Genomic DNA, 16929 nt, shown 5'->3' on the forward strand with positions numbered 1-16929 from the left:
CGATGAGAGATCTGATTGTGTCAGCACTCTTTGGAGGAATGAATGAGTTGTTGGAAGAAAGTAATTCTACCCTCTCTAGCTCAAACCATGATCATACCAAAAGTCTTGCTTCAAACTTTGGGGAAAATCAAAACGTCAGTCTGCATTAGGAACATTTTGGGTGATTCTCTGCAGCCCCATATAGGGCTTTTTTTAATTAGCCAATTAAAGGTTTTCTGAACCAGTTACAGCCTTTACACATTATTCACGATCCCTTACTCATGACTCTGGGGTCAGTAACTAGCAGAGAAACAAACTTACTGCTTTATTTGAACAAGCATGACTGATGGGCTGAGAAGTTCAGGAAATTTTCTTTGCAGCTCTCTCCAACTGAAGACTAAGTGCACTATTGTGCCGGTTCTGTATGTGATTCTGTGCCTGCATGTGATTTTATGCTTGAAAATGTACATTGCTTTTTCAGTCAAGCATTACACAAATTACTTAATGAACAACCTGTTACCTTTTTCCCAGGCAGCAAACCATGCGAGCTCCCCAAAGAAATGGAGCCTGGTAGCCAGTGGGGCAGCTGCCCTCACATCACATTTCTGCAGAGTTCCCTTTGGGCTTGCAATGAATTGTCCCTATTCACTGTGATTTTTGGAAAGTCCTCCAAAAATGCACAGCAATTATCTCCGTGAGGTTTTATCGGTACATGACAGGCATATCTGGAAAACAGGCAAGTCTTTTTAAGCCACCCCAAGAACAAAGCTAATAACAACGAATGCTTTCCAGAAAAACAGACACTACCTCTGGGATGTGGAAGCCTTATAGGCAGGGGAAAACGCACACAAAATCTCTTGCTCTTTTGGGGGATGAATTCTGGTTTCAGCTGGGAAGTTGTTCTGCTTCACGTCAGTGCAACGTTGCTCAGCATTACACCTGAGCAGTTGCTGCCTTTGAAGCTTTTACTTCAGACTGGTTTTCAAACTTTAGAGCAAACACAGCAAGAATGAATTTACAACTCGCAAAAGAAGAGCTATTGACTTTTTCACTGACTGATTTCTGTGGATTTCTTTTTCTTGCTGAAGCAAGACTGCCCACTGCAGTTAGCGAAGCTCTGTTTATGGTGAGCTGAGGCCAGTGCCTTCATTTTACTGAGGACGTGAGTTTGAGTCACCAAGGCCAAAGATACAAGTCAAGGTCTGGGAGGTAAAAGGCCAATGGATTAGTCATCCGCCATCCAGCCCAGCCCCAAATCTGACATTTTGCACAGTGAGAACAAGTCTAGAGAAGAGTTCTCCCCAGCTATTGTTGAGGAATTCAATCCACACTAAAATAAAACATAAATACAGTAGTTGAGCAGAGAAGCAGCAGGGGCAGTCTGTCATCCCAGAGCTCTTCCAAATAATTCCTTATGCCAATTCATCAAAATAGATTTGTTGTTTTTTAAAGATTATACGTGTGTGTTTGTGTGTGTCTGTGTATAAATTATTAAACAAAAGCTCGTCTCAAAATAAAACCACTGGGAACCTCCATGTAATAAAATGAGTCACACCAGGATGTGATGACTAAGTGGGAGAATAGGGAATTCCACTCCCCGTGCCAGCTTTTTACATGATCAATTTTCTGTCAACAGGTGATGGGAGCTTGTCTCTCTGCCTTTTGTTTATTCCCAGAATTATTATTATTATTTAATATTCTCTTTAAACAATTAAGATTCAAAGCTGAATAATCAGGACCAGGCACACTTCCACCAGGCGCCCCCATAGTAAACAGTGAGCCAGGGAATCCAGGCCAGTAGTGGCTGCCTGTGTTAATAAGGATTTACCAGCTGTAAAATTCCAAAATCTTGTGTCATACGGGGAAACCTTCCAAAACACTGGATTCCACCCTGTCTCGCTGAGTCTCTAACAGCTATGGCAACTCCGTTTCTGCAGCCACACACTTTTGCATTTTTGTGTGCGTGATCCTTAGATTTTTTCCTGTTTTGCAGTGTTTTTCTGAGATCCCCAGCTTAATGCCTAACAATTGTCCTGAGGGATTACAGGAACACCTGGGGCAGGCAGCACATTCCAGCCACGGGGTAAACCTGTGGGCAGAAAGATCTGCAGGGCTTTCATCAGCAACATCAAGAAAATGCAGAAGGTGTCACATTTACCCTGAAACCCTTTCGTCTACATAGCAAAAACGAGAAAACTCAGATCTGCCTGATTTTATACACTTGTCACTCTTCAGAATGATGGGATTTGCTGTATGCCTTCCTCTTTTGCTTAGAAAGAGCAAACAGAGCAGAAACCCAAAGAAAACAAAACCCTCCTGACCCTCTCCAGTTCTGACATCTTTTTGCATGAACAACTACCAAGCAGGTCCTCCACTCTGCCTTGCAGCCACTTCAATGTGCTGCACTGCAAGGCATAATAAGGACAGGAGATTAACCTGTAAGGTGATCACCTTTAGCTAATGTAAAAATCAGATGTGCCTCTCAACACAGAGATCAATAATGTCCTCTACCGGTTCGTCCCATCCATCGCTCTGTCAGTTTGGAGTGGATCCAGCACCCACCTTTAACTGCTAGGCTCCAGCCACAAACTGAGCAGAGCAGAGAAAGCGGTGGTGTGTGTGTGCTGTCCGAACTACCAAGGAAAGAGCAAGATAGCAAATATAGTTCATATGCTGTCTACAGAACTTCATGTTGCAGACGAATGGAATCATATCAGATTGCAGTGCCACTCTCACTTTTGCTAACTCTGTAGCTACTCCCAGAGACTTGTGCATTCTTCCTCAGGCTTTTCCATAAAAAACAAACAAACAAGAAAACCACAGTAGTTTGTTTCTTTGCTTTTTCCCCAGATGCTGGGCTTTTGTTTCAGGTTAAGATACCTTAAAAACCTACACTGTAAGGGATGTTCATCAGTCTGTGTAACTGAGTTAGGATCCAGGTTCTCAGATAAGTCCTGTTCCCCTCAATTCTCCACAACTTAAATCTTCTGTTTCAGTTCATTAGTTTAGAAATTCTGTGAGAGAACTGGAGCTTGGAGCTTGCATGAAAGATTTATGGTTATTTGCTGGATTCAGACAGAAAACATCTCTGTTGGACGGGTATGAGGAAAAAATGAAAGTTTTAAAATGTTTTAGGTTTCTCTTTTATCTTTAATTTGTCTGAGTAAATTGCATCATTAATTTTGCATCATTAAGTTCAAAGAGATAATTGTTGAAAATAGTTTGCTATTTTTTGCATTCCCCAGGACATTTTTTTTGATCATTCACGAAATTGTCAGACTACTAACTGGCATCTAGTTCCCTGTTTGGGCATGGTGAGAAGTTTCAGACTTGATATAACAGAATAGGGGAACATTACTCTTGCCAGTCTTACAGTTTCCTTTCACATCTCCCACAAAAGATTCTAATCTTCAACCCTGGTTCCTCACTATTATCAAAACCAACACACAAGCCACCTTCTTTTCACACTATACGTGTCATAATGCCTTCCCATCACAGTTTTCTACAGCAAATTGTCTTGTCCAGAAGACTGCCTCATACTCCAAGTCATTTGACTGACTTCAAGCAGATACATATCAACTTACACAATTACAAGTATGGGCTGTAAAAGGCATCTACTGCACAGATAAGAACATGCAGTAAGGGCTTCACTCATAATAAAATGTCAGCCAGTATGTGCCTTGGGACTCCTGGGTCTGGAGCAGCACTGACTCTGGACTCAGATTGATAGCATAATTGGGTCCAACTTCTTGTGCTTTATAAACAAGAATTTTTCTAGAGAGTGTAAATCTCAAAATCTGCTAGCTTGCAATGCAAAAGGAATACTGAAAAGTGCAAGTCTGAGAGCAAAATACCTACAAAACAATCCCTGTTTGTTTTCTTTTAGAATTGAAAGGAATATATTTCAAATAAATGATTTGCCCAGAGTTAAAATAAAGCACATCTGCAATGAGAGATGTACAGAAGTGCTGGAAATCAGAGAGACAGTGTAAAGTACAGATATCATTAGAAGAGTTATTGTCAGTATTGTTATTTCAGTGATAGGCAAGCCATGGCAAAACCATAGGTGCTTCTGCACACACAACCCAACAGTTAGTATAGTTAGTATAGGTGGACATGCAGCGAGAGCCCACCTCTTGCACACTGTGCAGATGAAAGTTTCAACTCGCCATGGACACCAATCCCCAGTGCAGACGGGTGTGCACACTGAACACAGCAGTGCCCTGCATTGAGGTCTCCTGAAACTGGCAGATGTTCAAGTACGCTCACCTGCTCTACTTATTAGCATCCTAAGAAACCACCGTCATAAAAACATCCCTGAGGTGACAGACAGACACATAAAGGAACTCAAGGGACAAAGAAAGTAGAACTCCACTGCTTGAATCTAGAGGCTGGAAGGATTTATTTTAGTTAAATGGACTTTGAGTGGCCATGCTTCAGCGCCCTTGACAGCTGCATCAGTTCAAAGGGTGCAGAGAGCACCACCTCCTCTCTTTACGCTGTGTAGCTGAATTGAAAGATTTATGGTGGATCTACTCCAAAGATGTACGCTTTCTGTTTGGGTTGTTCCTCCACCACCCACATTGTCCTAGCGATGATTCATGATGTCCATGTGGCCACCATAAGAGTTTGGCAGGGGAAAGCACAGTCCATTTGCACTTTTCTCCTGGACCAACGCGAAACTTCTCTATCACTCACAGCTCAGCAGCAGTAACCAGTACACAAATGGGAATAAACAGAATGCAACCAACTGCATCTGATTTACAAATTATTACGTGATAATTAAAACAAATAAGAAGGGGGATTCCAAACCTTTTTTTTTCTTTTTTTACTGCATTGTAAGATACAGGCCCTAACTAACACCCTTGACCTTTAGCATATTCAAAACCCTTAACAGCCACAGGACTGCTTTCCAAGCTCTCTTTTCCAGATCTAAACTGAAAGAATACATGCACGTCCAAACCTCTCCCTGTACAATCCCATCCAGTTGCTTCCCCTGACCTATTTTTATTCAGATGCGCTCAGTTAGGTTTCTCTGAGTTTAGATCTAACTCCTTGGACCCAACTCTGCTTTTGTGTCCTGACTCTAATTCGTGAGCTCCCCTGCCCTACAGCAGCTGAAGATTACAACTGATCATCAAAAATAAGTAACCTTAAAAAGAACTTAAAACTATAATGCTTGCATGTTGGTAAACCTTATCATTAAGAAAATTAATGTCATTTAGTCATCAGCAGTTCAAACACAAGCGCTTTATCCCCTTGCTCACAGACAAAGCACTGAGCTCCAGCCCCTTCAGTTCGCTTCCTGCTGCCATTTCCTGTCGCAAGCCTAAAATGAGCCTTTTACAGACTTCTTGGTGGCGAGTTAATTGCACTAGTTTTAGTATAACACAAAAAGGCAGCTATTTGCGTAATGACAGCCCAGTGTAATTTGGGGAATATTCTTTATTTTCCAGGTATTTCTAGTGGAAAATATGTATATGTTATAGAGAAGTAAAAAGTATTCATTATTGTTCTTAGGAGCAAGTTGTATTTTGGTCACAAGTATGAACAGTTCTACATTTCTCTCTGTCACTAATACTAAGTGAAGAATTGCCTACAAAATCCAGGGGAAAATGAAGTATGTTTTGAGCATTCATCTGAAGGGTGAAACCTAATTTTTACAACTGTGAGCCCCAAGAGCAGTTTACTCAGTTGTGTAAGTCACAGAGACTTCAACCTCAGCACCCGGCTCATTGCAGACACTAATCCAGACCCCAGGTTCAAGGTACACCCAGATGGTAGAGTGTCTGTGAAACAGTGAACAGAACATCTCACTGCACTGAGTTTTTTTTAGGGGAGGAAATAATAAATAAATAAATAAATAAATGTCTTGCTCCTCTCATCTTAAACACAAGGCAAACAAGCCTAGCCAAGGCCCTCTGCAGAGCACAACATGCTGAAACCTATCAGATGCTTTTCCACACTGCTGCTCTCTCCCTTGCCATTACTGGTAGAGCTAAAAGTGGTGTCAAAAGTGGGAAATCAAACACCACTTTCTAGCACAGACAAGGCTTGTGAGCTGTTAAAACGAAACTCAGAGAAAACTGTGCTGCCCCAGAGGTGGTGCATCTTCCTGCCTGCACAGAGGTACAATTCTTTCTGAGGCTCCCCGGGGCAGTGCTGCGAGCTAGGAGAGGACGCGACAATGGCAGGGTCACGCATGCTATCCACCCACCAGAATGTTTATTGTGGCTTAGTTTGCTGCTGAGCAGCTTATCAGAGCTTTCTGCACACTGCTGTGCAGATGGGAGCTGCAGCGAGCAAGCACTCCGAGGTGAGTGCAATATCCACCTCCTCCTTCCACCCAGTGATGTTTCTAATTGAGAAGTGGGCTGCACAACCAGCCCTTTTTGTTCTGTGTTCCTGCAGTCTAATGCAACAATGACTAAGTAAGGCCACGGTAATAATTAAAATAGTCTACAGTTTATAAAGGGAGAAGCTGAAGGTCCCAGGTGTGTAAGATCCTAACTTTCAGGCTCTCTGGGACCTCTACAAGCCATGCACAAAGGCTTAATTCTCCATCTACTGCAGTCAGTTGAAGTCACATCAGCCCCTGCGTGACTTACATATCCAGATAAGCTTTAATGTTTCTTGCCTTAAATGTACACCTATTAAAGAAAGCAATCTTCATATTAAAAGCACTTCATGGTGTATCTGCAAGAGGTATTGCTACATTATAAAATGGTGTATGGACACACAGAGCTATCAGACCTGCAGCATGGCGCAGAGTCCCCTAGACACCCTATATACCAGCATGCACACACTTCTCATCCAGACCAAAGCCTTGAATCAGGTCTCCCACCCTCTGAATTCCCCGTATGCCAACCATTTATCCAAAACCCAGCAGCCTGAGACTGACCACAGAGGTGGCCAGGGAGCAGTGCAGGATATGGAACACCAGCATGCAAATCTCTGCTCCAGACTGGGCACTGCTACTGGGATAAGCCATGGCTCTCCACTACCAGGAGGTAAAAAAAGAAACAAAAAAATGCAGTTTCCCCAGCAGTGAAGAAAAGCTTTAGATTTAGTGTGGAAAATGTTGTTGTTCTTTTTACTTTCTAACATCTGTTCCAGCCAAAGCCTTCTCTGCTCTCATATGGAAATAGGGGCTGGGCATTTCAGATGTTTCCTCGAAATGGCATTAAGAGCTACCTCTTTTTTAGTGTATCATCTCCTTTAGTTACTGCAAAACATTCTTGGGACAGGTACCGTTGCGGGCTGCCAAGCATGTTCCCATGCACCTTCACGATTCGCTGACATCGACGGAACAGTGGCAGCACAGTGGGAAGGAATTAATACATGGTCTTAAAAGGAAAGAAAGGGTGCCAAGAAAATTGCTCTGACTGCACAGGCTCATCAGAATCTTCACAGTTCAGAGGCCTAGTGGCCTAGCAGCTCTCCTTTTTGCTGGGAAATAGCGTGGCTTGCTGGAGCTGTGGGAAGAAAGGGGGACCTCCAGCACACTTTTTGTTCCCCCACTTCACCAGCTGATGCCCACATACATGAATGTTTGGCCTGCTTTTTGCCAAAAGCATTACCCCATAAACCACGCACATGCTATTCACTTGGGTGATGCTATTTCTTAAATCCCTTCTTGCAAGTCACTGGATATATTGCTTAGGCTTTCTCTGCCTTAGTTTACTGACAGAAAACTTAGGAACAGTCTGTTTTCTCAGCAATGCAAAGGGACTGTGAAGTTTAAATAAAATTGCTCTGTTACTTTTTTTTATTATTATTATTATTTTTACTCTTGCTGCTCTTTTGTACCGCAGAGTCCTTTGTCTCACTAAAACAAACCAGACTAAAGGATGGCAGAGTCTGGCCTTTCATATTGCAAGATGCTTTTCTGATCCCTGGATGCTGTTATTATCCTTGCAGAGCACATTATTCCAAATACAAAAATCAAGCCTAATGAAGGGTAAGTTAAACAAGCCTAGACCATTTACAAAGAAACAAATGTCATTTTGCAAAAGCCCTAAGAAATCCAATAAAATACACATACTGCCTAGTGAGGTGAGAGGAAATGCCTGTGTGCCTATGATATTAGAAAAGAAACAATTCTGCTCTAAGTAAACAGGTAACTAACTACAGCAGAATGCATTTGTTTGTGTTTCCACCTGTAAACAAGAAAATCTGGATTTCTTCCGCCCACCTGAATCATTAGACCATGTTAAGCATATTTTCTAGGGTAAGGTATTCTTTGGGTCAGAAATCAAGTGGTATTTATTACGGCATGCCATTGTGAAAACACAATAAATAGAGTTCAGCAAAGGCAGTAGAGGTGATGCTAGGCAACTAAATAACTCCCAGTAACCAGTCATTATTCCTATTATTTATATTCATCCAACACCAACTAGGGCTTGGGACCATCTTGTACTGGCTCTGTGCAAGTTAAGCAAATAAACAGCCAAGATGAAAAGAGAACAGAGATAATCTGTAATCTGCTAGTCATTCCCTCTTTGTTATTGCTCAAGAGCTAGCAATAATACCCCCAAAATTTGGCAAAAAGTATTTTAAAACATGCAGCTCTACTGGAAAAAAAATAGTATTGTGCTATAACAGGGAACTTTTCCCTCTGAATTGAATTTGATTTGTTTTGCTACAGTCTGAGCCTTCCTTCTGTGAGTTCTTCATGTACCTGGTGTACATGGTTGTATCTGCACAGACAGTAGGACAGATGCATGTGTGTGCATAGGCTTAGATAGCTGCATGATTTAACCTGATGCCTCAGTTTGCAATGGCAATGCTGAGGTGATGCAAACCTGTACACATGGAAGCAGTGCAAATTTTGATTATGTGTTTCAGGGGTATGTGGTAAAGTTAGAGACAGATCCTTCAGAGAGCTGTGCAGCTGCCTGTCTGGGGATAATTGAAAGAGAAAGAAGCTTTACAGAAGCAGGCCCTTAGTCAATAAAATATAGTTTTATATGTGTTTTGTGACATTTTGGATTATTTTCCATTTAATCTCAGCATGTTTCACAGCCTTGAATTTCATTTGCCTGTGGAGGCACTGTTTCCCTTCACACTGTGGGGAAATATATATTTCTGTTTATGCTTAAAAGGGTTCTTTATAAGAAGTGATGTGAAAACTATCAATGTGGAAACTATCAATGTCAAAAATATCTGAAAAAATATGGAAGATGCAGTGATGTGTTCTCATGTCTCAATATGTGTATAACAATAATTTTACTTTGATATCAAAATACATATTACACACGTTTTTCTCTCACAGACTTCTAAGGGCAGAAGCCCCAACCTCTGCCTGTAGTTCACTTCAACAAAAATGGTCATTTCAATTATTATTTCTACAGTAAAGTTCACAAAACATGAGATTAAATAAGCAAAAGGGTACATGTAACAGTCATTTAATTTCTTTGATAATGTACCCTTTTTCTGCTGATTCCCAATGTCTATATTCTTGTGAACCTTCCCCATGACATGGCTTTGATTTACTTTCCAACAGCGTCTGCAAGGTTGACAATGCAGATGTGAGCACCCAGGAGTAATTTTACTCACAAGGTTACCTCAAAAAATTTGGTTTTACTTAGCAGAACTTGAATGGGATTACTCACTGGAGTAGAGTTACTCACGAGCAAAAATCTTAGAACAGTATCATGAGACACAACAGTACTGCAGGTTTGCCTTATCACATTAGGAAAAGTGAGAAAAAAAAATGCCCTACCTGAAGTTTTCTCTGTAAACACCACCTTGGACTCTGCTGTGAAATTTTGTCCGGTCAGAATCATCTGTTGTCCTCCATACACAAGGCAGCTGTCAATATCTTGTCTTTCAACCATTGGAAGTTCATGAGCAGACCTTTGGGCTGTGGACAAAATACAGACATGAATGAAATCAACTCTGTTTTACCAGCACTTTCCAAATCTTCCCAGAACTATCCACAGATCGATCTTGTCATCGTTACCATCCACTGACTGCCAAAGCAGCTCCTCCAGGGTGCTAAATTTAGGTTTGAGAGGGAAAAATAAACTTACTCAAGGCATTTTATTTGGAAACATTCAGGAGCTGGCTGCAGCGATTCAGCTGTGCTGGCCTTACTCCTTGTCCTTGAAAAAGGACAGCTTGGATGAATGAGCTGGAACTTGCCCATGTCTGTTTCCAAATAAATAGCCAAATTTTCAAGTGCAGGCACACTACAGTCCTGGAGCCCAAAAATTCCACCTGCAGAGAGGATTCCACTGAATAACACTGAATTCCTTCAGAAAAAAAAATAAAAATAAACCCTTTCTACAAAAGCCCAATGCTTCTCACAGAGACCAGGCCCAGTGTTGGGCCTGGCACAGTCGGGTTGCCAACACGTCTCCATGTGCACACAGCAGGCCTCACACACAACCAGAGGGGCAATCACAAAGCCGGGTGTGTACAAGCAGCCCCCAGCTTTATTATTCTTTCTCTCCTCAGCCAGAAAACCAGGACAGCACCATTTCTCCCACTATGGTCCTCTCATCCCATTAAAACGGCCATTTACATGGTCAGGAAAACTTTGGAGAGTCCTGGTCACCATCCCTACAATCCTGTTTCAACTCTTCACTAACAAGCAGCAGGAGGCAAAGAAAGTGAAGATGCGAGAATTGTTCCCTGCAACATAAACAGCTGGAAAATATCAGGAGCTTCCCTGCGAGCAGACCAGGTGGGCAGCAATTTGGGTCTGGTGAACTGCGAGTTCATGACCTGCACTCAAACTCCTCCAGATTCATCCACCCCAACTGGAAAGGCCTCCAGAGGATGCCGCTCATCTATTTAACATCTGCCTTGGCTGGGTTTTAACTTTCTCTGACAAAGAGCCTGCTCCCAAGAGACCTCGAGGGTTTGTGTCTTCCCTTCACTGAACACCATTCACCGCTGAGCCAAAACCAAAGAAACGTTAACCTATATGTCCAGTGCTGGGCCTCCCCTCGCACACAGGCAAGGCTGCGGTCCAGGCACCCTTTTACTGCTCTGCAGCCTTCAGAGAGCCGAAAATCCAACGGCTCTTGGCTGCAGCAAGAGCTGCACAAACTCTGTCACTGCATCAGAAACAAAGCTGGGGCATTTGGTGGGAAAACGTAAACGTTAAACCCTGTAGACAGGTGTCTGTGGGAGAGGGGAACAATTTATTTTTTTGTCTTGTTAGAAATACAGATAAATCAATATTCGTAACTTTCTTCTGCCGTTTGAGAGGCATTTTTAAATCTATTTAAAACAACCTTATGACTCATTGTTCCCTTCAAATATATTACAACAGCTGGGCTAAGATACTGCCAATTAAGAATATATATTCAGATTATTTTCACAGAAGCTGCTAATTTCTTTCACATGGCTCCATGATTAATTCCTATCCCTAAATACTCACGCTTTTGATGAGTTCATAATTGGATTTATCACAAAGGTTTGTAACCTCAAAGGCTTACAAGTAAATAGCAATAACCAAAACCATGTCTACAACACTCAAGAGAAAATGTATTTAAACTTTGCCCTGAATGCTCTTTATTCCTATTCAACCCACAAGTTTCACTTCGAAAGCGTCCCAAATTGTCAAAATTGCAGATTAAACTACGTCTCCTGCAGACTGAGTGTCTCAATAGAGAGCTTTGTACCTGACATCCCACTGACCAGTGGTTCTCAAGGCTTTTTCAGGATGAGGAAGGACAAATTTTAGCCTGGAAATAACCATCTGACTCATCTGAAATACATCTGGAACTAGGCAAGTTGGAAATCACTGCCGAAAACCAAGTCTCTATCCAACTTCCATAGAGCGCAGTGTTTGTGTATGCTGCAACCTACCAGGGAGCTGGGGAGGACAGCATGCTCACTGGGGAGCCTGTGCCTCCCAGCTCCTTGGAAACCCCAAACCCTGCTGCTATCCCCAGCTGAGCCAGGCAGCCAAGCAGCGCTGCCTGGAAGCCTGCAGTGGGCAGAGGAGCGCTGGGGCTTCCCTGATGCAGCCCCATGCTGGCCAGCGGTAGCCAGGCTGGTGCAAAGCTACACTGAGGCACAGCTACAGCACAAGCAGGCTACTGGCATCTCCAGAAGTGCTTTCACCCAGGCCCAGAATTAGTCACGCCCATAGGTGTAAAAACCCACATCTGCTTCAGATGTGCAGCAGAACAATGTCACTTAGAAATCTTCACAGTGAGTTTCACAGTGCAGACATCATGCTAATGGGAAAGGTGGAGGAATTCGGGTACCTACTGAGCATCAGGCTTCCTCCTGCATGTTTTGTCTGCACTCTTCTCCCACTGGGTGGTTTGCAAACCATTTTGTAAAAAAATATAAAAATTAAAAAAATTCATTTTCCAAGATCTTATTTTTCTCCCAGGTCTGCAAGGAGACCCCCTATTTCCCATTTTCACTAGAAAGGAGGCTCAAGGTTCAGCACGGAGCTGCCTCAATAGGATCACTTTATTTTTCTCTGCAAGAAATATTAATTGCCAATAAATCCCCTTCCTCTAAGGCTCACGATGGGTGGACTGCATGCAATAATTTCACACTATTCCTTCTCTTCCCCCAGGGGTTGGCACTTCATAAAGTGACCTACAGCTACTGGAGTTTATGAGCTTTGAATAAACAAAACGCTGTTGATTTAACCAGTTGGGGTGTTTACTTTCAATAGCAACAGTTACTGACATAAGGCAGCAAAGCAAATGCTATAGAAATACTCACACTTGGCCTGAAGCAGTGTGTCAACCTATTAACAGGGGACATTATTTTTCTATTTTATTTGACTGTCTGCAAATCAAGATGTCATGGATGCACAGTGCCAAGAAACACAATATGCACAGTGACATGAGAGAGAGAAAAGCAGCTGCTGTCCCAGCCACTGCACCACCTCCAGGCACCCCCAGCCAGAAGGGATGTGGCCCCTGCACCTCCTCCCCTGCCCACAGCACCCAGGGGCCTGCACATCGCTGCCAGGCCACGAGACTTGTCCCCTTGGTCCCCATCCCTGTACCATCTGGTGGAGGAAGCATAAAAATGGCCTAAACATCTGGGTTGGTGGGCTGAATTATGCACATGGGATGCACAAGCCTGCAGGCTGACCACAAGAAATGTGCCAAGGCTGGGAGAGGGTGTTTCTTGCTTTCCCACCTGCTCACAGCACCTACAATCATTCCTTTTTTGGCAGAAGTTACTGGGCTTCGAGGAAGAAAAAGGGATATTTTGAGACAACTGACTACTTGGATACAACTATTGTGGCTGCAAATTCTCCCCAGGGGAGTGTTACCTGTGCGTGCCCCTCAGGGAATCGCAATTCTGCCCGAGAGCCCCTCTTGCTCCCCATCAGTGCTCCTCCACGCGTCCCCTTGATGAGCAGCTCCAGCCCTGCCTGAGCATCGTGTTTCCTTCCACCGGCTTGGAGGGCTTCCAAGCACTGCCTTGTCTTGCCCAAAGGCTGACTCGTTTTATGAGGAGTCTTAACTGAAGCTAAATGTATCTTAACAGCCTCTGGAGAGGAACCGTCTAGGCAATCTTTCTCCCTGCACATACAATAAGAGCAAGAGCCAGATCAGGGAATTTACATGATCTGCCTCTCAGGAGGAACAGGGCTGTGAACTCTGCACAGAGCAGCAGGTCTGACGGTCGCTTGCAGAGCAGACACTCCATAGCCCCCAGGTATTAGCACAGCTTCTCAATGTCTTAGTCTGTGGACTGACTGAAGGCCTCCATGCAAACTTCCGTGTAAGTAGAGGCCAAAGAATAGCTGCTCCATGCCACCTGACACCTGCAACGCCAGATCCAGAGCTTAAATCGATGTGTTGTCCCTATAACTGACTCCATAGCTGAGCGCAGTTCAGGAGAGATCATATTCTGGGTGGTCACAAGGAGCAGGACTGAGGACCACCTGCAGCGCAGCAAGGACAAAGCTAGCATTACCTCTAATTGCCTCTAACTGCCCTCACAAGCCAAGTAAACTAAAACTTGGATATTCAAAAGAGGGGGAAGGGGGGCGGGGTGTCAGGACTCGCATCCCAGCACAGCGGTCCCCCCCAGGCCAAATGTCCAGGTCTCACTTTGGACACCCTGTCCTGGGCTCACCCAGCTTTCTGGAAGCCTCTGAGCCGTGACTCACTGCCCCTAACATGTCTTTCCAAACCCCCAGAGGCTCTTGGCTCAAGCGACTGATTCCTGTTGGATTGGAGAAGGGCAAGCAGAGCTGCCTGACGCTAAAAAAGAAATCCCAAACCCTAGAAGCAATAGCAGAGCCTTAACAGCAGCATAATTTGTTGTGGGATTAATTCTTCCACCTCAGTGCAAACCTTAATGAGCCAAAGTAAATATCTCTTTCCTCCTGTCACACTATGTTTATTTACCATGAACTGCTCGCCTGCGGCAGGACTGATAGGAGCAGTGCTCCTGTGCCCAGTGCCTGTCCAACACGTTAACGTCCTGGGAGCCTCTGATCCCATTCATCACTTGCTGAAGCACCCGGAGCTCTCAGGGTGGGCACAGCAGCACAGGCTGGGGAGCTGCAGCGTGGGAGCTGGGTGCAGACCAAGGAGAGGAGGCATCTCTAGCAGGTAGGCAGGCACCAGCAACACACCCCCTCAAGGAACAACCTCCTAATTGGAGAGTTGGAAGGATTACCTCCTGGTAGGAGTACTGGGGAGTGGAAGGCTTAACCGAGAATCAAGGAAATAAAGCAAATATCCAGCCCTTGTGATGTGAAACCTTGAAAATGTGATTCAAATGCTACCAAAAGAAGAACCCCCATATGGGATGACAACAGTTTCCAATTTGTCGCCAGCAAGACTTAATCAGCAGTTTGTACAGAGCCATCCAAGAAAAAAGCACCAAAAATAGAGGGCTTTTCTCCACCTCCTTCCCTGCACATAATTTATTTTATGATGCCCTTGCGAAGGAGGAGTGACAAGCATTGATGGCAGCAGTGTCAGATAAGTATGATGCTTTCTATGAACTGCAGCCAGCTCACCAAAGCAGCATGTGATTAATGACAGGAAAACCATGGCCTCGGTTCACTTCTCTGTCGATCATCTCTGCGGGTATGCACAGCATTTCCCTTTAATCCCTTGTGGAGGAGATCTGCTGAGCTTAAATTATGCTCAGAAACCCATGGTCTGCGTAATAAGCTGGGTCGCTTGCTTTTACCAGCAGCACTACTGCAAAAAGGATGAGCATTTTCCTTCTGACAGACTTTCCAGGTTAAAATCTTTTAGTAGCACATTAAAAGTGGCAAAAGTTGTCAGAATTAGCTTTAAATTAGGAGAGAGAAATTTTACTTTAGGAAAGGCACCAGGTTTTGTGTCAACTGTATTTATGGCAAAGTGCATGGCTGTCTTGAAGTTGAAATGAAAGGGGAGGGGGAATTCCTTTAATTCATCTGGAAACCATGCTACTCTCATAATAATCTTGCTTCTGATTAAAATTGCAGCGGGCACCTCTCAGGTGCAAACAGACCATTTGCTTCTGCTTTTTTATCTCAGTAAACCAGACCTGCTTGTTGCCTGCCGTTGTATTCCAACCAGCACAACTCATGGCCGAGGAAAAGCAACTTTGCCAAGACAACATTCTTTTAGATGACTAGCTCTTTCCTCTGTAGTTATTAATGTGTCAAGTATCATAGGCTCAGATTGTCTAATACGATGGGAAAATCTACTAGAAGGAGAGAAAAATAAAGGAAACTTCCAGGGAAATTGATTAAAGGGAAATAAGATATTTGACCCAATTTAGTGGAACAAAATACTGTCAATAACAGAAACTATTTTAAATTCCTCGGATGGACACACTGTTCTTTAGTAATAAGGTTTGTTTGTTTTGCTTTTACCACCGTGGAATATCTATTATAAGAACAAGATTTTAGAACCTTTCTCTCTCTCATGCCAAGTGCCATCATTTGCATTTTAAGCCATTCACGAGCAGTTTAGTTTCAGCAAACATGGATTATATGAAACATGAACTGTGAGACACTTTGGGAAGCTTTAAGCACACAATCCATTAGAATAAAACCTGTGACACAGTATGAGTGGTACTCCTCATCCTACATTCACATCTTAAAGATATTTGCATAGAGTGATTTTTGGTTGCCAGCAGCATGGAATAAACCAGGCAGCCTCACAGGTGCTGATGTGGCTACTCTGAAATCCTTTCAGTGCTGCTTCTTTCCTGCTCCATGAATATTTCAGCTGAGGAGTAGAGACCTGACTCCACTGATACTCACCAAGAAATGAGCCTCATCTCACACTGAACAGCAAATGCAAGGAAACAAACAGAACTAATATTGCAGATGTTGTCTGAATGGTTTGAGAATAATGATCAGGTCTGCAAATACCAAAAACCCTCTGCGGCAATTCACTGAGTCGCTTTTTATTAGGGCTGCATGTGAATGGACAGGTTAACTCTGTAACCCTTCAATCCCTTGTGTCACAGCATCTGCGTGTTAGCAATTGTGTGGTAGCCACTCAGATTTCAGACACACTGCCGTGCTGGTGACAATGTTGTATTTTGGCACCAAAGAACTGTGATTGAAAACTGTTTAGTTCTAATTATATTTTCAAGACATTGAGAGATTAGAACTCACATTTAGACTCAGACTTCAGGTCATTTCTAGCAAGTTTTCAGATCGAAGATGCTTATGCTTGAGCAGCACCTGCTTTTTATGGGCAGGCTGCAGGATACTTGCGTGCAAGCACTTGCTGATAATTGTAGCAACAGGCTATCACTCAGGTAGGAATAAAAAAGCCGCTGTCTTTGAGGCATCAAGTCATTTCTACACAGCAAGCACTGTGCTGCTGAAGCACTTCTTGCCCTGCCTCTGCACCAGGCTCAGAGTGAGCCCTGCCTGTCCCCGCAAAAGCTCACCCTCATGAGTTAACCATATGCCTAAAACACATCTTCAGAGTCAGGGATGTGCATGTGGACACGTACAGCTGCAGCAGGAATAACCCTGCAGAC

At 43.5% G+C, this 16929-nt stretch overlaps 1 protein-coding gene across 9 annotated transcripts in view; it reads right to left on the reverse strand.

Annotated features, from left to right (window-relative positions):
* NFATC2 (nuclear factor of activated T cells 2) overlaps nucleotides 1–16929 on the reverse strand; it is a 94995-nt gene that overhangs the window by 38214 nt on the left and 39852 nt on the right. For all 9 annotated transcript variants that reach the window (XM_068700289.1, XM_068700286.1, XM_068700287.1 and 6 more), the window contains exon 6: nucleotides 9704–9844. In XM_068700289.1, the coding sequence (XP_068556390.1) occupies nucleotides 9704–9844 (141 nt within the window). The remainder of the gene's footprint in view (nucleotides 1–9703; nucleotides 9845–16929) is intronic.

Source organism: Anas acuta, chromosome 16, assembly GCF_963932015.1.
Source record: "Anas acuta chromosome 16, bAnaAcu1.1, whole genome shotgun sequence".
NCBI lineage: Eukaryota > Metazoa > Chordata > Aves > Anseriformes > Anatidae > Anas > Anas acuta.